The following is a 24,472-nucleotide window of genomic DNA, read 5'->3' on the forward strand; positions in this document are numbered from 1 at the left end:
AAGTGGGTAACTACCAACCAGTCAGTCTGACTTCAGTGATAGGTAAAACCATAGAGGCAGTGATTTCACCTACATAGAATAAAGAGAGCAATATGCAATACAGGGAAATTTAGATAGAAATGTAATTCTGAAGGTATATACAACACAGCTATGTTAAGGAAAACACTAATGTGGTTAACTATTTTGACACAGTTACTCTTGAGCTGTTGTTGTTGTTATTTGGTTTTTAGGAGCATTAGCAACTAAGGCCATATTGCTCCGGGACATGCTGTGGCCATTCCCTGACCTTTCCGCATCCTCCGTATTTGGTGGTGACGGGCTCGAACCCCAGTCTAATCAAGAAGTGTGTGCTACGCATTGCTGCTCCTTCCCACCTGGCTACAGAGGCGCCCTCTTGAGCTGAATGTTGGAAATAATTTCAACATTGTATGTTTGGATTTTAGCAAAGCATTTTGACTCAGTTCCACATGAGGGCTTATATAAGCCCTCATGTGGAACTGAGTCAAATGTGACCTGTATAAGCTGGAACACTTGGTATCATGAGTAAAATTCTAAGATGGATCACAGGACAGGAGACAGAGAGCTGTGACTAACTTCAGACCAATCTGAAGATTACTCTTCAGATTGGTCTAAAGTTATAAATGGGGTCCCCAGGGATTAATTCTGGGACTGTTGTTTCTTATTTTCATAAATAATATTAATCAAGGGATAGAGGTGGGATATCAAAATTTTTAGGTGATGTCAAGATTTAAAGAGTTGTTAAGGATCAGCACCAAGTAGTGTTTCTTTATAATGACTGGGATAGGTTTCAAGAATGGTCAGAAGTGACAACTATGTTTTAATGCATAAAAATTGAAGATTTTGAGGAATAGCAACACCAAAATAACTTACGCTTGGTGTAAGTTATTTTGAGATTGAATTTAAAACAGTAGAGCAAGAAAGGGAATTATGATATGGTTTTATATGAAGTTCTCTGAGCAGTATAAACAGGTGGTAAGGAATGCCCATTATTAAACATTTACGTTGAGAAATAAGGAGATCGTAATCCCACTGTATAAGGCAGTTGTAAGACTGAACTCTGAACACTGTTCCAGTATGAAGACCACACCAAAAAAAAAAACACAGAGCTTCTTAAGAGTGTTCAAACATGGACAGCTTGTTTAGTAAGATCTGCAAAGGGGCATTCATATTAGGAAAGATTTTGAATATGCTGGCTACAGAGTTTGGCAACAAGGCACCTTAGAGGGGAACTGACTGAGGTGTGTAAGATATTTGTATAAGGCACTGACAAGGGGCAGTAAAATGAATGAAACTAAAATTTTCACTGCTATAAACGATTCCTGAAGTAAGGGCCATAAGTATGAGAGCATCCATAGACTGGAGACATACGAATGTATTCCCAATTTCCAAACGGAGATCAAAGGGTATGACACAAGTAATCACAGACCTGTTAGTTTAACTTCTGTTTCAGTGAAAAATAATAGTCACTGGTAAATGAAGTATTGCAGGATCATCTAGACAAGACTGCAATTATACTTCAAACACAGCATGGGTTTGTTAAAGGCTTGTTTGACCAATTTAATTGGATACTATGATGTGGTCACAAAGGAACTAGTTGCAAAAAATAATTTTGATGTCATATACTTGGATTTCAGGTAAGCTTTTGATACTGTTGCACAGAAAAGACTGCTGTACAAATTGGAGTAGTGTGGCATTAAGTGCAAGTTGCTGCCTGTGGATAAAGGAATGGTTGAGTGGAAGAAGACATAGAGTGGTAATAAATGGACATTGCTCTTCGTGGACTAATGTTATTAGTGGAGTCCCACAGAGTTCGGTGTTGGGCCCATTGTTGTTTTCTATATTTATCAATGATGTTGATGAAGGCGTATCAGCCTTAATGTCTAAGTTTGCAGATGATACAAAGGTTTTCAGGTAGTTAGTGATAGTATGATACTGATACTTCAACAGGATCTAGAAAAGTTAGACAGATCGGCTGAGAAATGGAAATTGAAGTTTAACATTGATAAGTGCAAAGTACTGCATGTGGGTAGCAGTAACCTCAGAGTACCACACTGGGAGTTATGGAAAATGAAAAAGACCTGGAGAGTAATTGTGTAGTCAGATATGAACTTCTCTTGCTGGAGACAGGCTGTCAGGACCGCTCTGGGTTTTTGTCGATGATATACAGGAATTTTGTTAGCAAGGATAAGAAGGTGATTATTCCATTTAATAAAGCAATGGTCAGGTCACATCTTGAGTACTGCATACAGGTCTGTAGGCCTCATTTTAGGAAGGATGTGGAGCTACCAGAATGAGTACAGAGAAGGGCAATGAGATTGGTGGGGGGAACAAAGGAGTGCCCTTACCAAGAAAGACTTCTGCAAATTACAGCATGTGGAAACTAGGTACCTGCAAGTGATCTGGTTGAGGTGTTTAAGGCTTTGAATGAATCAAGCAAGCGCAGTGCTGATGGGATTCTTTCTCTTGCTCAGACCACACACGAGGGGACAAATTCAAATTAAGGAAGGACTTGCAGAACAGATGTGGATGTTTGCCTTTAGCCAGCAGGTGGTTGATTGCTAGAACAAACTTCTATGTATTGTTGTACAAGTTGATAGATAAATAAATTCAAGGAAGAAAGGGAAAAACTATTGGAGGGAATTGAATAGGTGAAATCGGAGGTGTAGGTTTTTTTTTTTTTTTTTTTTTGGTTTTTTTTTGGCTGCTCCTATATAAGATTGCTTCCTTGCATCATTTACCACTGTTAATGTTAAATTCAAATAATAGGAAAAGAGATTTAGAGTGGATTGTAGGTAGTGAATTAATTACTGAAATAAGTTGTCTCTGTTGGTAGTTGAGGCTGACAACATAAGTCAATTTTTGGGCATCTTTGATAGTTACTTACATGAGGCAGACAAATTTATTTTTGATTTCTATTCTTAATTTTGTTATTCTTTTTTATTTAGTTGTTCAATTATTTACTTCCTTTTTTTTTTTTAGTATATCAACAGAAACCTTTGGCTTTCTTGCACTTTGTTACTAATTTTTTTTTTTTTTTTTTGTAGTTGTTGGCGCATCGGCTTCTGTGGCCATAATGCACCTCCCAAGATTTTTGCAGTACTTTGATCCAAGCCCAAGGCGGGATTCGAACCCGCGACCTTTGGGTTGCCAGGCAGGCACTTTACCCACCTGGCTAGCCCGGTCGGCTTGTTACTAATACTAAAGGAGCTAACCTCTGTAATGCTTAGTAACAGCCAATTTGACCTTTGATTGCTGTGTATTCTACCCCCCCCCCCCAACACACACACAAAAAAAAAAAAAAAAAAATGCTGTACCAGCATTGGTATCTCCTCCCATCAGTACATAATGAAATGGCTTACTCAAGTCACATTATATTTTATAAACCTGTTATTGAATACTCATATAACTCTCCTCTCCATGCATTACATGATTTATGAATGATGCTGAAAATGCTTCAGGTTAAATCACATTATATAAATAGTTGTGAAATGAAGGGAAATAGTGGTGCATTACTGAGGAAACTAACTTATGAATGTGGAAACAGATGGATGGGTTTTGTTTTGTTTTTTTGCCTATCACTTGTCCATAAATTACTGGGAAAAAACTGAATTTTTTAGCTGGTATTAAATACACATTGCATATTTGTCAACATAAAAAGTATGATCAAGTGGTGTAGGGACTGACTTTGTAATTTGAAATTGTGACATCATATTAAGTTGTGATTTGTTACATATTCAGTGACTCGTCTAAACGTGACATACATGAATGAAATACATCTAACACATGAATAACTTGTTCATCTGCAGTTATCCCAAATTAACAAGCATTGAATAGGTATTTTATGCATTTCATCCCAAAATGAGTGATTTTACTTAGCAGCAAATTTGCATCAAACTTTGTTTCAAATTAATTAAAAGTGCAACCACAAGATATTAAAAACAAATTTCAGAGAAGATACTAAATGATGTTTGAAGACTTTTCAGTGGCTTTCGAAGTTTAAAGACTGCTTCTTGTCCATCAAAGGTGATCCTCACTTCATCTTCAAATGCCAATGATTCAGTTGTCTCTATTTGTGATCTGAGGGTGATAGGCTTTTAGTGAAACTATTTCTTATCGGACATGTGAATAAATTTTAACACAAGATGTGGGAATGTCAGCTAATTTTGTGCCATGCATCCTCACTAATGAGCACAGTGCAGTTATGATGTGCAAGAACTCACTGATGAGTTCTTACACATCAGGATTTTCACTGGTGTGCCACTCGTGGTGATGAATCATGGATATTTGGCTTTGGTCCAAAAACAAAGTCTCAGTCCTGTCATTGGAAGACTCTCATCTTCTCCAGGGCCCAAAAAATAAAGACAGTCTTGACCAAATGTGAACATCATGCATAATATATTTTTGACTAACATGACATTGTTCATCATGAATTTTTCCTCCATGGTCAAGTGAGTCAGGACAAAAACAGTTTTAAAGTGACTGTGCAGTATTGTTTTGAGCACTCTCATGATGCAAATATCAATTCCCCAAAAGGTTTTGGGGAATTGATATTTGCATCATGAGAGTGCTCCCGAATGCTCGATGATATACATTTAAGAATTTGTTTTGCACGTCGTCACTTCGTTTCCACATCTTCCATGCTTGCTGGATTTAGTTCTCTGTGGTGCAGCAAAAGATTAAAACTCCTTGAAAGGTCACAGATTTGCATTTATGAAGGAAGTTATTCAGAATGTAATGCAAAACTATTGCAACTGTAAAATAAGCCTATCAGGAATGCTTCCAGAAGTTTCAGAATAATTTGAATTGGTGTATACAGTGTCATGTATACACCTATTCAGAAAAAATGAACAGCTCTTTTCCATTACAGGAAAGAACTTTCAGTTGTTTTTTTTTTTTTTTTTTTTGTGGTACTGTACAAACATTGGTTTGTTTATTTGAAGTAGGGGCCTTATAAATTTAAAAGGATCTCTCACAAAATGAATCTCATTTCAAGCCATGATACATATAGTGATATAGTCAACAGCCTTCCCCCCATGGTACTCTTGTCTAGGTAGGATACACTTCTGTGCCTCTGATGTGTAGACTAAAATAACGACTATGTCACAAACAAAATTGACAATTCATTTCAACTCACAATGCATGAGACTGAGAAAGGTAAATCTGTGATGGGGGGTGGGCCAAGTAAGTTAAGTACTTCTTGAAAGTGATTGCATTATTTCAATGGTTTTATATCAGTAAAATGGAAAACATTCATATTTTCTTTTATCTTCTTTAAATATATATTATTATAATTTTATCATGTTATTTATACAGTAAACTCTGTAAAATCCAGCACTTTACAATCTGGAATCCTGTAAAATCTGGCGCTCATTTTACAAAAAAAAAAAAAACAAAACGAGCATACATATCTTGAAAAATAAAAAATACATTTACATTTTAAAGATACATATCTAAATTATGGTATAGTTTAGGGTTAAAGCCTCAGGTTCTGTAAAGAGTTTAACTAATGTACAAGTTAATGCAAATGCATCATTTCAGTACATAGCCAACTACTTAAGTAGTTATAAATTGGCATCATTAAGTATATCTCATATTGTGAATACCTTCACAATGAGTTGCCATGATATTGCACTACCTCGAATAAGTAACGCTTCACCATAGGAGAAGACTATTGTTACTTATTCTCAGCGGATACCATCACCCATGCAGCACCATTTTGGAGCTTATTGGCTCCTCATCAGTGGGTGGGTAGGTACCCTGGTGTTGCAATGATGATACCCACCCACTGACAAAGAGCCAATAAACTCCGAAACAGTGCCATATGGTTGATGGTATCTGCTGAGAATAAGTAACAATAGTCTTCTCCTATGGTGAAGCGTTACTTATTCGAGGTAGTGCAATACCATGGAAACTCATTGTGAAGGTATTCACAATACGAGATATACTTAATGATGCCAATTTATAACTACTTAAGTAGTTGACTGTATACTGAAATGATGTAATTGCACTAACTTGTACATTAGTTAAACTATTTATATAACCTGAGGCTTTAGCCCTAAACTATACCGTAATCTAAATTACTCCACATCATCATCAGTGATGATGATGTGGACTAATTTTTCAATCCACTGCAGGATGAAGGCCTCTCCAGCAACTTTCCAATTCCTTCTGTTTTGTGCAGTGGCCATCCATTTACTGCCCACAAACTCATTATTTTCATCTGTCCATCTCCATTGTTTCTTCCAGGTTTTCTTCTAGCTCCTCTTGTGTACCATTCTATTATTTTCTTAGTCCATCTGTCATCATGTCTTCGAGCTACATGTCCTGCCCATAACCATTTTAGTTCTTTAGTTTTGATAAGAATGTCCTACTTGAGTTTGCTGCCTAATCCATGTGTTTCTCTTCTTATCTAACTGTCTGATTCCCAATATAATTCGTTCCATTCTTTGCTGTGTAGCTCTCAGCTTCTCTTCCATTCTTTTGGTGAGTGCCCAAGTTTCACTTCCATAAGTCATGGTGGGGAGTATACATTGGTTCATTATTTTACGTTTCAGACAAACTGGGATATTGCTCTTCAGTATGTGACAATGTTTCCTGAATGCTATCCATCCAAAATTTATTCTTCTCTTGACTTCCACCCATTTATCATTATTACAACTAATGACTTGTCCCAGATAATTATATAACTCCACCTTTTCAATTACTGCTCCTTCAATCATTATATCCCTTTCTGTGGCATACTTGTTCATCAGTACTTTTGCTTTAGCCATATTCATCTTTAGTCCAAAATCCTTACTAACTCTGCATAACTGATTAAAATTTTCCTCTAATTCTTTGGGATCGTGGCTTATGACCACAATGTCATCTGCAAATCGTAAATGGTTTAGGTGCTCTCCATTCACATTGATACCTTTCTGCAACCAGTCTAATCTTCTGAAAGCTTCCTCAAGGGCAGCAGTTAACTACTTCGGAGATATTGTGACTCCTTGTCGAACTCCTTTCTTAATTTAAAATTTACTACTGTCTTTGTCTAGTCTGATAAAGGAGTTAGCATTCTCATATATTTTCTTCAAAATCATAATATATGGAGTATCTATGCCTTGTCTTTCCAGTGCCCGAAACATTGCCTTATGCTGTATAGAGTCAAATGCTTTTTCATAATCCACAAATGCCAGGCATAATGGTGTTTTATGTTCATTTGCTTTCTTCATTAGCTGTGATATTACGTGAAGGTGATCCATAGTTGAGAATCCTGTCCTAAAGCCAGCTTGCTCTTTCGGTTGATTCTCATCAAGTATTCTTTCTAATCTGTTAGTAATGACCCTTGTGAACAACTTGTAGATTTGGGATAACAAGCTAATTGGTCTATAATTTCCAATTTCTGATTTATCTTCTTTCTTATGCAGCAAAACTATGATTGTATTACTCCACTCCTTAGGCATCACACCTTTTCTAATGCATTTTGTTAAGAGTCTTGCCAGTTTTTGTGACATGTCTCTTCTTCCCAATTTTAATAACTCAACACTAACTTCATCTTCCCATGGGGCTTTCTGATTCTTCATTTTCTTCAACACATGTTCTACCTCATCAGGAAGGATATCAGGTATGTTGTATGTGTTACTAATTTGCGATCCACCTTCCCCACTGCTGGCATCATCCCCTCACTCTTTGTATAATTCTCTGTAGTAGTCTTCTACTATTTAACTTGTGCCTTCTCTGTTATTTATAAGTACACTATTGCTATTCTTCAATTTCAGTATCATTTGTCTTTCTGTATTACAGCTCATGGCTGCTGATTTAAATCCTTTGTTTTCCCTTAATGCTTGTTCTACTTTTCTTATGTTAAATTTTCTTATGTCCTCTCTGAGTCTCTTTCTAATAGCTTTGCATAACTCAGTATACTCAGTTTTCTCCTTGTCAGTGTTTTTCTTGCTCTTAATTTTTCACCTTCGGTTCATCATAACAAGTGTTTCTTGACTAATTTCTTCTTCTTTGGATTTCTTTTTACCTATAGGTTTCTTGGGCTTTATCACTTTCAGAAAGTTGTAATATTTCTCGTTGATACCTTGGTCCTGAGCAGTCTGCAGAAGCTCAAACTTGTTCTTAAGTTCCAGTACATACTGCTTTTTCTCCTCTTCTGTTATCTCAAAGACCTTTGTATTGTTTACTCTAGTCCGCTTTTTCCTTTTCTTACATCTGTATCAAGTGTGCATCTTACCATTCTGTGATCACTTCCAACATTTACCTTGTTCAGGACAGTAACATCATTCACAATACATCTTCTGTTGGTGAGGGTGAAGTCGATTTCATTAGTTGTTAATCCATTTGGGCTCTTCCATGTCCATTTTCCATTCATCCTTTTCTTGAAAAAAAGGATGAATAGAAACTGACATTCCTCGAGATTCTGCAAATTCCACAAGTCTTTCACCTCTTTCATTTCTTTCACCAATTCCAAAATTTACTATAGTTTCCCTTTCAGTGTTGTTTTGTCTCTTTCCAACCTTAGAATTGAAGTCCCCCATAATGATAGTGTAGTGAGTTTTCTGTTCATCTAGAAGACTCAATTTCGGTGAACATTTCTTCAACTTCTTCATCATCATGGCTCGATGTTGGTACATAAATCATTATAACCTCTTAGTAATCCTGAGTAGTAGTCTTGACACCCTTGGTGATGTTATGAGTTGTTATATCAAGTTTATTTAGAAGATACTATGTCAAGAACTTGTATGTTTGAACGGCATAAAAAAAATTTACAAGGAAAATAGAATGTGGAAGACAGTGAACAACCCCAGGCCATCCAGTATCCAGAAAACTTATGAAAATGTGGACCAGGTAGGGCTTTCTGATTAGAAGTGATTGTCATTTAAGCATTATAATGGTTGCATCAGAACTTGACATGGACAAAGAAACAGTTAAACTAATTTTAACTGAAAATTTAAACTCGCGTGTGCGTACACGCGCAAGGCAATTATTTAGAAGGCGTTAACTTGTAAAGTATGAAATATTTTGTTATATGTATTTTATTGACACACTCTCATTATTTAATAGCCACACCTCATATATAAAACAACAATAAGACAAAATTAATATGCAGATTAAACAAACTCAAATTAAAAAGGAAATAAATAAATAAATCTGCCCAAGAAATCTTTCATTTTGAAGGCATCCTTTTCAGAGCATTTAGAATTACATCCTCCTGGAGGCATACCATTATGGCAAGAAACACCCTAACCCTTGCAAAATTGCTAGTAGAGTTAATTAGAAGCACCAACTTCAGCATAATAGTCACATAGCTGTGGAATAAGTGTCCTCTTTCCCTCCCCCCCCCCCCGACTCTTCAGAAGTCCACTGCATACAAGATTTTGTCAGCTAACCAGCTTATAACTTATGCTCCCTTACAATACTCTGTCTCTTTGGAATTAACATAGTCAAAACATATCTAAACACATCTACAAAAAGAACTAAACCTCCAAAAATTCCTGATTCATTTCACAAATGCATCTAGAAATATACATTTCCAGTTATAGATATATTTGTGAAAATAGTCTACAAATTTATATACAATAGAACGTTATTTATTCAGAAGTCAGTTATCTGGAACATCAGTATCCGGAATAATTTGAAAATCTGATTTTTCTTTTCTTTTTTTTTTTATTAATGGTAGTATTTGGGACAAATGTTTATCATGCTACGAGAGTATTTCTATCTGTTTTTTTACGTCATATATCTGGTGAAATGTGGATTAGGACTGATGGGTTTTCTCAGTGATAGTTTAGTCATTCGTTTCCATGAACCCAATTTTCCATGACATATTTTGTTCTCATCATTTCATATTATGTTTAGTTTAGATCCAGGTTCAGTAAGAATAATATCTCCCCAAAACTGTGAAATTTATTATTTTTCTCAGTTTTTTATGATAAAATGTCAACGAAAAGAAACAGCACTGAAATGGGCAGAAAACCAGAAAGAATGCGATATAATCAAATTGAAATTATTAAGAAACTTGAGAGATTTAGCACCAAAAAAATAGGTCACAACTACAAATGAAACAAAACATGATCAAATGTTATTTAAAAAAATTTTTTTTAATTTTTTCCACATAAAATTTGCTGTAAAATACCTATTCAACTATACAATACATATGTAAATGTGTAAATTTTTATGTATAAGTTATTATTATTTTTTTTTTTTAATTAAATAAATTGTTTTTTTTTTTTTTTTTCATGCTGTTTAAAATCTTTTTCTATTACCTTAGTGCATTATAACAGAATTGATTTAATTTTACCTTACATTCACTTATCCGGAAAATTTTGCTATCTGGAAGAGACCTGACATTATTTATTCCAGATAACTGACGATCTACTGTATTTCACAAATATATGTGGTCTAATATCTATATTTAGTAAACTCCTGTTATAGCATTGCACTTTTAGCACTATCCTGCTTTTAGAGCTCTCTTCTTCGGTTCCTCATGATGAATCCTCTTAAGTGCCATGCATTTTTTTTTTTTTATGTACAGTATATAGCAATATCATTTAAAATGCTTTCCTGCTTATATCACTTTTTTTAAGGTTCTAAGAAAGAATAAATCCAGATAAAAGCCTTCTTTGTCTTCATATTTGATTTTAGAAAAGGGATGATAGAGAAATTCTAGGAATCATTTATGATGTAGTTTGTTTACTTCATAGGATTCATTCCCAGTGCAGGTGATATTTATCTCATATTTAACTTGAACCTTTGAAAGCAGATGGACCACTCTACGACTCAGTCTAGATATTCCTCATCACTGCCTTTTGCATGTACTTGACATGACATCAATAAATTTCATTAATGAATTTATTATTATTATTATATTAATACTACATTAATCATGTTTATATAATAATACTCAAGATATGTTTAGTTTAATTTAATAAAATTTTCATTCTCATTAAGCAAAATGAAAAGGTCAAAGGTGCCAAAAAAAAGGAAGTGTATTACATTGAGTGTGCAGATTTCAAAAATATATACAGATGGTTAATACTGTTAATTTCGGTGATGTTCATTTTCATCTATAATCTGCTAAGCCTGACTTACTTTTCCATACAGAATCTTATTTATTGGTTTCCTCAATTGCAGTTCATCTTTTTTGCCTGTGTGGAGATTATTTAAGAAATAATGTTTTCTCACATATTTTACGTTAGGTGATTTATTTTATGAGGTATCATATTTTAAGGCACTGAAAGTTGAATAAATATTTATAATATTTTTCTATAGAAATAAAAATCCAAATTATAGCCAGAAAGTTTCAATCTGTAATTTGAAGCAGTTGAGGTCTATAAGTGTCACCTTCTGTATGTATATAGTGTTTGGGTTTTCCAGTAAATGTACACCTTTAAAAACAGTCCTATCTGGACTGTTTTTAAAGGTGTACAGATTTATCATGATCTGTGAAATGATTGCACCAAATGGCCATGCACAAATAGTTAGCTAAAACTATTTGTGCATTTGTATATGGAAAACTTTTATAAGTTTCTTCCTTCACATTTTGAAGCTGCATGCATTCCATTGGTCTCCCTTTTTTTTTTTTTTTTTTAATAAAGGATTGTCTTGGATGTAGCCACACATTGTGAGATCATCCATTGCTGCTGTTTGCCATGCAATCACAGTGCATGCTTTACAGTGGTTTCTGATGTTGTGATATATATTTATTTGGACTATGCTGTGATAATGGGACTATCTCCATTTACTTTAGTCTGTCTTTATTTGTTATCCTCATTTATTTTGGTCTCTAATAGCTGTTATACAATAAAACAAAAGTTTGCTTATAAATATCCATGTGTTAATAAATATTTGTAACATAAACAGGAAATGCATATAATGTTTCAACATTTGCAGAACAAAGTACAACTAGTCATGCAGAAGAGAAATTATCTAGCCTTTCAGAAACTATTCCTGTGTTGAAGGAAGAAAAGGAAAGGGAGGAGGAAATGGTAGTAGAACATACAGAGGAGAAGATGCAGACTGAAACAAAGTTGCCTGCAGAAACAGCAGAACATACTGATATAACAGATACCAAAACAACTATAAATGATCTAGAAACAAACAATAGTGAAAATGCAACAAAGGGTAAGTAACGAAATAAAATAATATTGCATAGAATTTGATTATCAAGTATTAAGCTTTATTTTTAGTATTAAAATTAAAGTATATTATAAACTGGTTCATTAACATATACATATCACTTAACAAAAAATTATTGAAAATATGTCAATTAATATTTATTGAAAGCATTGAACTTTTATTTTTTCAATATTTATTAACAATATCGATGAAGATATATCGAGTTTATAGTCAAACTTTGGCAAGGTGGGTAATGACAGAAATCAGGGTATATGATGCTACAACAAAGCCTAGAAAATTAGGCAGTGGGCTAAGAAATGGCAATTGATGTTTAACATTGAAAAATGCAAGATACCATATGGAAGTTACTACATAGAAAGCAGTAATCCCGGCGCCTCCGTAGCCAGGTGGGAAGGAGCAGCAGTGCATAGCACACGCTTCTTGATTAGACCTGGGTTCGAGCCCATCACCACCAAATACGGAGGATGCGGAAAGGTCAGGGAATGACCACCGCATATCCCGGAGCAATATGGTCTTAGTTACTAATGCTCCTAAAAACCAAATAACTAACTAACTAACTAGCAGTAATCCCAGAAGAATATACCATTTGGATGGTACTGCACCCGAGGTACTGGAGAAAGAAAAAGACAGGGTAATTGTACAGTGTGACATGAAGTTTTCTGATAGCTTGTGGTGCTCTGTCATTGACATACAGAAATTTTGCTAGCAGGGATAAGGAGATGATTGTTTCATTGTGCAAGACAATAGTTGGGCCATATCTTGAGTACTGTATACAGATCTGGAAGCCTTATTTCAGGAAGGATGTGAAACTGTTGGAAGCAGGCATAGAGAAGAGCAAAAATTAGTCAAGGACACAAAAGACTACTTTTACCATAAGACTTCAGTTCTTCAAATTGCAGCATCTGGAAATTAGGCTCCTGTGAGAAGACCTGGCTGAAGTGTTTATCTTTAAATGGAATGGATAAATTAAATGTGGATGGCATCTAACTCTTGCTCGGACAATGCACATAAGGGATATAAATTTAAATAGAATGATTGTAGGATAGATATGCAGAAATTTGCTTTCAGCTTGAGAGTGATTGATTAGCATATCTATAACATTCTTTATTTCTTCTGTGTTTTGTGCAGCTATATATTAAAATTTTTAAGCAGAAGCACAAAGGAAATGTCTGAATCACACTGGCAATTTCTGCTACATGTGTGGATAGTTCATAATAAAAATTCAGAGGAAGAAAATCTATAGTATTACTAAAGATGTGTATTCTTTATACTTTGGTTGCAAGTGGGGCAATCAGGACAAAACTTAGTTCCACATATGTGGTGTATTACCTGCATCACAAATATGAGGATGTGGCTAACTATAAAATTAAAACTATGCCTTTTGCTGTTCCTATGGTGGTGAGAACTGTGCAACCACATTGATGATTGCTGTTTCTGCATGACAAAAATATCAGGGATGTCCAGAAAAAGCAAACAAGCATAGCATCATATATCCTAAAATATCATCTTCAATAAGGCTTCCACATAATAAATATGATGTACATAAAAAATAAATACACACCTTTTGTCACAAAAACTGCTTTTCTATGTGGTTGTATTGACTGCTACGTTTGTGTTTTAAAATTAACAAATGGTTGAAATTCGGAAGAAAAGGGAAAACATAAACACTCTGCTTTCAACTACTAAGTAGACATTAGCAAACAAACTTTTGCACATTTTAGTCATTACTTTTAAGTGTTTCATATTTTAAAAATACTGTATCAAGGATTGATGTTTCATTGCATCTCTCTGTTTCTTTTTAACAATTTCAATAAGGCATTTTAAGTGTAAAATTTAAAGGGAATCTACCTTTTCTGTTTCAAGAAATTTATGTCCAGTTTGCAAACCAACAAGTGCCTCCTCAATAAAAGTCAACAAGTAAAGTTACAAGTCGTTTATTATTGTCCTTACAGAAATCAAAAGATAATGCATATTACAGATTTGTGTTAAACTGAAAATTTCGGCACTTGTTCATAAGGAATCCAAAATGGTGATCTTCAGTGACTAAAAACACGTTCTGACTGATGAAAAATGAGAGCTATGCATTTCCGTTATAAGCGGAATCGCATTCTAACGAATTGTATTTTAACAGGTTTCAGCTGTAGTTTTTAACATTATAAAAAATAAAAAGAACATTATAAGACAGAAAAAATTCTAGAAAGTATAATTAATTTGTGTTATTTATTTCTATTCAAATAAGTCAAGTGTTCAAGAAACTTTAAACATGCTGATTACACTGCAAAGGAAATGGCAGATTATTCCAATTCAATTCATAGTCCCCTATCCTTCTTTAGATGCTCTGTACTCTGATTATGGATACGTTGCCAGATCAACTTCAAAGGGCAATAGCAGCACATCTGGCAAAGTTAAATCTGCACCAAACTATTCCAGATTAAGCAAGATCTTCACTTGCAGCATAAATTGAACTGTCTGTCTAATTTCCAATCCTTCCAGATTGGAAACACCCATGGGCTTAGAGTGGGAGATCTCCACCACAGTGTATCAAATGTTATTAACCAATCAGTGTTGAGCGTATAATCTTTGATTGCTAACTTTTCACAAAAGAGCACCAGATACATTTCCTCTACTTCCTTTACTATCTGTCTATGAAGTTTCCGTTTTATGGTATTGGCATTGGTTATGGAAATAATACTAATTGAATTATTAGTATTTAAATGACATTTAAATGAATGCAAGGAAGAAACTTATTCGGCATCTGAAAAAAAAAAAAAAAAAAATCTCTCATATTCCAATTCTCAAAAAGTACCTAACCAAATCATCCTTGAAGTTCTCTCTCTGCCTTGGCCACCCTTTTAGGCAAATTGTTCGTATCCCACAGTACCCTGCCCAAAAGTAAACATTATAATGTTTAATCTACTGTAGTTCCCTAAAATTTTCTAGTTGTGCACTTTGGTTCATATTTCACTCACCAGTGAAAATATTTCTAAATCATTCATTTTACTAATTCCTCCTCCCCAGGACCTTATACACTTTAATCAAATGAAATGTCTCATTTGATTAATGTGTATGATATGAGCATGTCTAGTTATGCTCTTCACCAATCTGTTTGCTCTTCTATGCACCTCTAGAAGTTCTGTATCTTTTTTTAGATGCAGCCTTAGATCTGATAAAATATTTGTAGTGTGGTCACACTGTTGTCTTACAAGGCTGCCCCACATGTCAAACTGATACTCATCCCTTGTTTCATAATTAACTCATTAGTACAGGCAGAAACATATTAGCAGCAGCTGCTCAAAAACAAGTGTCTGGGCACTTTCACTGAAGTTTTCATAGAATGAGTAGCGTGAAAGAAATATCAAAACATCTGAATTCTTCACATATAGGGTCTACACTGCAATCAGATTTTATTACTAGTTCTTAATGAATAAGTAATAAAATCTGATGGAAAGTGTGGCCAGTGATGTCTTCCCTACCTTGGTAGTCACTTTTGCAGTCCACACCACCTAATTGAACTGTGGGGGTTAAATGCTGAATAACAAAGTCAACTAGCACTGAATTCCAAGTGGCTGGAAAGTAGGGATGCCAAAAAAAAGTAACAATAATACAGTGATATAGTGATCATATGTTAATAGATAATCAATATTAGTGATATATCACACCAGTATATCAATGTATTGAAAATTTATTTATTATGCTGCCAAAAGTTGTACTAGTTCTAGTTGTACATTAGTGGGTGATGATAAAAAGTACAATATAAGAATTTCATTCATGTTATGTATCCAAACTCATACATCAATTTTAATGATGTGTATTGCTGACATAATGATATTTAATGCAGAATATATTGATATACTAAAACATTAATTTGTGGTCCTGTTGTAAAGTGTACCAAGTGAACAATTAAATACAGTACAACAACAATCTTGTCCTAAATAAGATGATTTCCCGCCGAAGAACTCTGAAGTGTATCTATAGTTGACTGATATTTCATAACTTTAAAGCACTTTTTACTATTTTAAATTGTTACCGTAAAGATCAAAATTAGCATCTTGCAAAAAAAGTCCATTTTGATCATTACAAACTGACATTTTTCCTGCATATCATTACCAGTGCCTGTTTGGGAGGGGGGATGGTAAGGTAGAAGTCCTCTTGCTCAAGATAGAGCAATTCCATCTTGAGCAAGAGGACTTGCTCTACCTTGACTAAAAAGTCAAGCTAGAGTTTCTTTCTCTATCTTTCTCTATCTTGACTTTTTATTTTTGAAAGCTTCCTTTTTCTAGTATAATACAACATACAGAAGATCCAAATCTCTCATTTCCAGATATTTTATGAACATAATAGAATACCTGCTACTGATGTGTGCATTGAAGTGTACAATAGGATATGTTAGCTTTCCTCCAGTGGAGAAAACTTTCTTGACCAACAGCCAAGGTTACTTAATTGCTTTAGTGGCGGAAAATTGTTAACTGCAACTCTAAATCTCCATGTTTTGCAAGTAGAGTGGCCCATAGAGAAATAATGACTTCCTTCTTTCTACTTGCAAAATTCCAGAATATCATAGATATAACACCATGTGTCCTTTGTGCCTGCTTACACTGCATGTTGCACTTTGTCTTCCTGTATTAAAATCTCCTAAATTGTTCTAATCCTGAACATCCTTTAATTCCTCTTCTCTTAATCAATAAAGTACTGGGTTTCTGTTCCTCACTCAAGTACAGTACTTCACATTTGGTAGCATTACTCTTTAACTACCATTTTTCAGCCTATACTTGCAGGTACAAATCCTTTCGAAGCTACATAGCCTGATTCTGTTTGTTAGCCACCCTCCCAACCTTTTAAATCATCCACAAACTTTGATGACTTCTCTGGTATCCCTCATCAATATCGTTTAGTTGTTGTTTAACAGATATTTGTCACTATTAGTTGTTGTTGTTGTTATTATTTGGTTTTTAGGAGCATTAGCAACTAAGGCCATATTGCTCCGGGATATGTGGTGGTCATTCCCTGACCTTTCCACATCCTCCGTATTTGGTGGTGGCGGGCTCGAACGACAGTCTAATCAAGAAGCGTGTGCTACGCACTGCAGCTCCTTCCCACCTGGCTACGGAAGCACCAATATTGTTTAGAAAGATAAGAAAAAAGAGAGCTCCAAGTATAAAGTCCTGCATGGGTCCACTGTATTAGACCCACACTTGCAGTAACTGGAATGTGATCTGGACCCCAACATGCATTGTTTGCACCTGCAACCCAAAAGAAAATTTATATTAAATTTCCTAGATGTCAATAAAAATGCAATAGTTAGATTTAAATTTAAAAAAATCAATCAATAATATTAATATTTTATTGTATTTAATACATAAGAATAAAAAATAATTTAAAAAATGAAACATTCATAATTTAAAAAATGAAACATTCATAATATAATTAATTTCACAAATTTTTGCTGTGTGGAAACGGAATAACCAACTATGGGAAACTCTTTCGCTTACTGCATGAAATAAGGGAAAAAATAATCTCAGAGAAATCTCCATCAGAAAAACTACTGAGACAGCAAGAGGGATGTTAATTTAAATTTTTGGATCAATGAAAGGGTCTAATAATGTCAAAAAATTTTCTTTAAGAAAAAAATAAATCAAGGTGCAGCTTATGAATCTCTAAGCTGCACCCTGATTTTAAAAGTATCAATTTCAAATATGATTTTAAAAGTATCAATTTCAGGGGGGAAAGCACAGATTATTCAGACAAAACATTCACTATGACTTCGAAGGCAGCATTTGAGATGTGAAAATGTAAGCTGTTAGTAATGATGAGATCATTATTAGTCTTTGAGATGATCCCCTTGAACTGGGAAAGAGTGAATTTTTCTCCATACTATAAAGGAGAACCTAACAAAGTGATGGAAAATTATACTGGTGAGTTTGATTTCCTTGAACAGCAAGATTGCCAGCCTCCGGTTAAGGATGCAGTATGGTACTAGTATCAATCTGGTTAATTACTATAAGGATGTTATAAAACAGTTCAAGGAAAAAAATTGCTTTAACATTATGTACCTAGACTTCAGCAAAGCATTTTATTTGGTCCCTTGCAAAGATTTATTGGATAAACTGGAACCAAATAAAATTTTTTAAAAAATTTAATACATTGTTTCGATCATGGGAATTACTCTGGTCCCACTGAAGACTGAGGCCATATAATCTGCATTAAGACTTGGGTTTGGGTTCTGCTTAGAGACAAACACCCATGGTTCTGCATTAATATTTTTTCAAATTGTATAGGGTGTACCTTTAACCCCTAGAACTGTGCTATGTAAGTCATCACTATACATCACCATCTGCCGCTGTTTTGGAGAGGTCTGGGTTTGATTCCCGTCAAAGAATGGAGGAATTTCTAGTCTTTTTCAATTGAGATGTCAGTTAGTTGATCTCAGGCAGAGGGAGAAGAGTTTTTCTCTCCATGAGTTACTTCACTTTTTTCAGACCATACAATATGCAAATTGGATTGTGAACACCCTTCTACGCGTGTGTTCACAAGCATATATATAAATAAATAAAATTTAATTATTATCATTTCAGATAATTTAGACTCTCGAGAACATTCCACAGAAGAGGAAAACTTTAAACCAGAAGCAGAACAAAAAATTAAAGATCGAAAAAGTCCAGAGGTAAATTAAGTTTGATATATAAATTTTTTTTGTCTGTAGACATTGTTTGTGAAAACACGGTATACGAAGAGGATTTTTTTTATATATTCCATGCAGCATGTTTTCTAAAATTTATACTGTGGTTCTAAAACAAACTACAAGGTTAGCAGTAGCTATGCACTTTCAAAACAACAACTGTTAGAGTGTACTACATAACACTGAATCGTGTACACCACTTCAGTTTGTACCACATCATATGAGTAGCCGTAGAATCACTCAAGTCCTAAACAGTATTGCACACTTTAATCTAAACCAATTCGATCACCAGTATGGTATTCCTGTAACAAAAAAAAAAAAAAAAAAAAATCCCTGTTTAATTCTATCTATTCATGGGCTTGGATTCCTTAACAAGGCAACACAAGAATAATAAAAAATATAATCCAGTTTTATGGCGTGTGCACACATGTGCACTAATATGAGGAAATGACATATTATGACAAGTATATTTAACTGCAAGGATCGAAATAAAGAAACAGGGTATGTAATTATAATTCTAATTTTAATGACTTCAAGTACAAGACAGCTGTAGAATAATGTAATTTAAGGTAAAAAGAGCAGATGGTAGGTGGGTGTGCAATGTATGGAATACCAGGCCTTGAGGAAGTAATAAAGGAAAGTACGAAAAAGAGGAAAAATTTAAAAAAACAAAAGATCTAATCATATTATAGTAACGTGTACGAAAAAAAGAAAAAAAAAGCAAATAAAAATACACTAAAAGTTAAAATAAGATTCAAATAACAGTAATTAAAAGCAAAATTATAGATTGACAGTAACACTTGTAGTAATGGTATTAAAATAGCCCAGAAGTGGGGTATTTATTATTTAAAAATAAAGACTAGAATCACAATGGGAAAAGTGGATCTAAAGTTGTGAACATTAAAAGACTATGGTCATAATTATAAGAGAGCAAAGAATAGGGGACAAGGAGTTTTTCATGTATGTGGATACCAAGAGGACAAGCAACAAATCAGATGGAACCCTTATGTGATGGACACAGAAAAGCCTTGAACTAACACAACTGATATTGTGGACAAATTGAATGGGTACTTTGCATTGATATTTACAGAAGAAAGGCCCTTCACAGTGAGGGGAAACTATTCATCTCACAAATAGCTTCATTTGCACAGTTCCCCCTCAACATGAACCATGAAATGGGAAATCAATATTATTGAAATTTCAGATTATTGATTAAAAAAATTTTCTAGCATAAAAGCCAGTAAGGCTGATGACAGATACCCAGTTGTGTTCAGGGAGGCAGTAAGAGAGTGCATCGAACCATTAAAGGTAATTTTGAGGTCAGAAAAAATTTCCTTGTATTGGATAAAGGTGGTTCTAAGAGTAAGGTGGGTAACTAATGACTGATGAGTCTGATTGCTGACTGACCAGTCAGTAATTACTCACTTCAAGTAGGTAAAATCATGGAATCAATGATCAAAAGTGCAGATCAAAGGTCATTCATTTAGATAGAAAAGAATTCTGAAGGAAACAGCATGATTTTTGTTCAGGGAAAATCCTGTTTAACTAATCTGGTAACCCATTTTGATAGTCATAATCTAGGTGAAGGAAATACTTTCAACATTGTTTACATGTATTTTAGAAAAGCATATGAACCAGTACCATACAAGAGTACTCTGTAAGCTGGAACTTTTTTGTAACCACAGGAAAAATACCAGGCAAATCACAGTGTAAGTAGATAGAGGGTTGTGATTATTGGTTACTTTTCAGATTGGGCTAATGTAAGAAGTGGAGTTCTCCCAAGGATCTGTATTTGGGACCATTATTTATTTTATTATTATTTTTTTTTTTTTTTGATTTGTCAAGTACAGAGCCTGATGTCAAAATTTCCTAATGTTAAGATAGATAGAGTAGTTAATAATCAGTGCCAAGCTGTGTTTTCGGACAACTTAGACTTCAATGAGTTGAGAAAAATGGAAGATAAGTTTGAGTGCAGAAAAATGCAAGGTGCTGCACTTGGGGAATAGTAACCCCAAAATTAGTTATACATTTTTAGCATTAGCATTAGTAGAGGCATATGATGCAAGAAAGCAAGCTTATGCAGCATCAGCCAAAAAAAAAAAAAAAAAAAAAAAAGAAGAAGAAGAAAAAAAAACCCCTTCCACTTCACCCCTCCGTTCGTTCGAAATACCTGTCCAGCTGAGCCTTAAAATTTTCTGGGATTGAAAAGAGGAAGAAAGGGATTATTCTGAGCAGAGTAATCCCTTTAAAACGAAGACAGCTCTTGAAAGGGTCCAAAGATGGGCAATGCACATGGCGAGATCAAAAGGGCATCCATATAAGAAAAGACTGAAAATGTTGGCTAGAGCTTGGAAACTAGACAATTATAGGGGACTTGAATGAAGTGTATAAAGTTTTGAGAAGTAAATTAAAATGAATGAGGATGAAACTTTTCAGTTATAAATGATTCCAGAACTAGGGGCCATAAATTCAAATTAAAAGGTAAAGGTTTAGACTGGACAGCAGTAAGTTTTATTTTAGCCAGCAAGTTGATGATTGCTGGAATAAGTTGCCTTCATCAGTGGTTGAGGCTGACAGCTTGGAGTGATTCAGAGGTCATTTGAATGGGTACCTAACAAGGAGGGAGTCAAATAGGTGCTTTGTTTTGTTTTATTTATTTATTTTTTAATTTAATTTAATTTTTTTGACTGGTGCCTCAGGCTTCCTTCCACCATATGGCTAATACTAATAAATAAATAATCTGTTATATTGCACACTGGGCAATAAATACCCATCACAGCCTACAAGGCTAAAGTTTTGACAAGTTGAATGCATCAACATACAATAAGAGATTAACAATAAGGAAATTAATAGGTTATGTTAACAGTTTTGATAATAAAAATTTGGTGTAAAGTAGCAATTGTAATGACAAATGATGCGAGAACAAAAGCATATATAGCAAAAAAAAAAAAAAAAAAACAATTTACCCATCTGTCCTGCCAGCAAATCTGCACTGCTTAGATTATTTCATCTCTGACTGCATAATTATCCCCAAGGTCTTTTTTATTCTCGACTACCCTGAATATAGTACCACACAGTTGATAAATTACTCTGGGATTAGTGCTACCCATGTGCAGTACATTGCATTTGTCAATATTAAACTTCAACTGCCATTTTTCAGCCCATCGACCCAATTTTCCTAGATCTTGTTGCAGTAGCTCACCCTGATGACTGTCGTTAAACACCCTGCCAACCTTTATGTCATCCGCAGACTTAGACATTAAGCCTGATATACCTTCATCAATATCATTGATAAATATTGAAAACACTAATTGGTCCAATAGTGAACCCTGGGGAACTCCACTAATAACATTAGTCCACAAAGAGCAGTGCCCATTGATAGCCACTCTCTGTCTTCTTCCACTTAACCATCCCTATATCCATAGCAGTAGCTTGCCCTTAATGCAACATTGTTCCAGTTTGTATAGCAGCCTTTCATGTGCAACAGTACCAAAAGCCTTCCGGAAATTCAAGTATATGATGTCAAAATTATGCTGTTCCTCTGTCTTTGCATTATAGTAACCTATCAAATTGGATAGACAAGACTTCCCCTTGAAACATCCATGCTGTGATTGCAGTATAATTGCATGTTTGTCCAAATGATCCTGCATTACTTTAACCAGTAATTCCATTATTTTCCTTGTAACAGATGCTAAGATAGCAGGTCTGTAATTACTCATGTCGCCTTTTTGATCCCCTTTATATTCTCAGGAGATATATTCTCACTTCTCCAGTCCATAGAGACCATACCTGAATCCAAGGATGCTCTCATAATTATGGCAAAGAGTTTACTTACCTCCTTTGCTGCCTCCCTTAATATAATTGGATAGATTCCATCTGCCCCTGGTACCTTTTTTATGTCCATCCTCAACATTTTCTCCGCCACTTTCCTCTCATTTATAATAAAGAATTTAGCTCCTGACTGGAGTTTGATAAACTTCTGACATACCCTTTCCTAAAGAATTTCTCATGTGAGAAAGTAGATGCAAAATATCTATACCTGACCTCCTTTGTGAGTTGATTACATATTTATTTATATCTACCCATAGGCTTCTGTATCACCTGATAATTTATATGCATCCTATGCACTCTTCTTCTTCTCTGTCTCAACAGTTGATCTGACATCCATTTAGGTCTAAGTCTTGAAGAATATTTCTTTGTTGGTATGAAAAGCATAGTAGCTTCTTTGATTACTTCTCTGAATACTTCCAAATTGAAATTTTCTGTTGGTAATGTCATCTGTTGGTCCCACAGCACACAGTTTAAAAACTATCTGAGACCACTTTAGTCACCCTTACAAAAGCAAAAGCCTTTCCCTTTACCCTTGACAGTTGTTATGCCTTTAATTAAATTCCGAATTAGTACACTGTGATCGTGCCACTCAGTGGGTGTTTTGCCTGCAAATTCTTAATGCATTAAGAATCACTGCTGATAACAAGATCAAGAGTATTGCTTTCTCTTGTTGCCTCTCTAACATGCTGCTGTAGAAAACAGTGAGACATTCTGATTTGCTAGTCCACTCTATTTCCCTGTATAGCTTTTTGGTATACTCACCAATAGTCATTTGTCCTATAACACACTCTTACTCTCAATTCTGTTTTCCCAGTGCTTATATCACACCAAGCTAACTCAATATTGCACTCTTCACCCAAGTCAACTGGATGCATTGCCCTTAGATTTAATATTCTTCTTAACTAAGAGCATAACTCCTCCACCTCTCCTGTTCTGTCTTTCCTTCCTGTATACATTGTACTCCATATTCAAATTCAGCATCACTTATTCCTGACACCACATCTCCGCTATTCCTACAATGTCCGAATTCAGTGACCTAATCAGTACTTCAAATTCATCAAGTTTATTTACAATGCTCCTAGCATTAGTGTACATGCAAGTATACATGTACTCGTGGTCTTAGTTTGTTTTTTTTATGAAAACCCGAAACACTAGAGGTATTAGAACCTATAGTACTTAGTACCGTGCTTGGATTAGAGGTTGAGAAGACGAAAGAAGATATTTGTTGACATTAGACTTGAACTTCTGTACACTGTAATTTTCAGGAAATACGTATGAAGGAAGGCTGTTCCAGAAAATGGCAGTTGAATGAATAAACGAGAATAAAAGAGAGAGAGAGAGAGAGAGAGAGAGAGAGAGAGAGAGAGAGAGGGAATTATAGAAACCAATTCAGAATGGTGCCCATGGAAGTATATAGAAAAGGCATGCAGCAGAAACAGTACGTCTATGAGACAGAGAGTGGAGATACTCTGTCAGAGAGGAGTCATTAATTAACCTAACTGCCCTCTTCTGAATAGAATCTAGAAGCCTGAGAGAGGTTTTGGGGGCACCACCCCCAGATGTGGGAACAATATTCCATGGTATGGCGAATTTGCGATTTGTACAGAGTGAACAACTGTTTGGAAGAAAAGTAATGCCGAGAGCTAAAGAGAAAACCAATTTTTTTAGTTGCAGAGGAAGCAATATTTGTAATTTTCTTGTGCCAGGAGAGATTAGAAGTCAGGGTAATCACCAAAAGAGATATATCAATTTGCCTAGAAATCAGAGTGGCACCAAAGATAAGCATAGAAGCAGAAGAATCCTTTTTGCGAGATATAAGAC

At 34.8% G+C, this 24,472-nt stretch overlaps 1 protein-coding gene across 6 annotated transcripts in view; it reads left to right on the forward strand.

Moving 5' to 3' along the window:
* Nucleotides 1-24,472, forward strand: part of LOC150087330 (FK506-binding protein 15-like) — a 373,115-nt gene that overhangs the window by 296,014 nt on the left and 52,629 nt on the right. For all 6 annotated transcript variants that reach the window (XM_090371133.1, XM_090371131.1, XM_090371135.1 and 3 more), the window contains 2 exons: nt 11,899-12,129; nt 18,717-18,805. In XM_090371133.1, coding sequence (XP_090227259.1) covers nt 11,899-12,129; nt 18,717-18,805 — 320 coding nt within the window. The remainder of the gene's footprint in view (nt 1-11,898; nt 12,130-18,716; nt 18,806-24,472) is intronic.

Source organism: Mastigoproctus giganteus, chromosome 4, assembly GCF_048544385.1.
Source record: "Mastigoproctus giganteus isolate SK-2022 chromosome 4, ASM4854438v1, whole genome shotgun sequence".
NCBI classification, from domain to species: Eukaryota; Metazoa; Arthropoda; class Arachnida; order Uropygi; family Thelyphonidae; genus Mastigoproctus; species Mastigoproctus giganteus.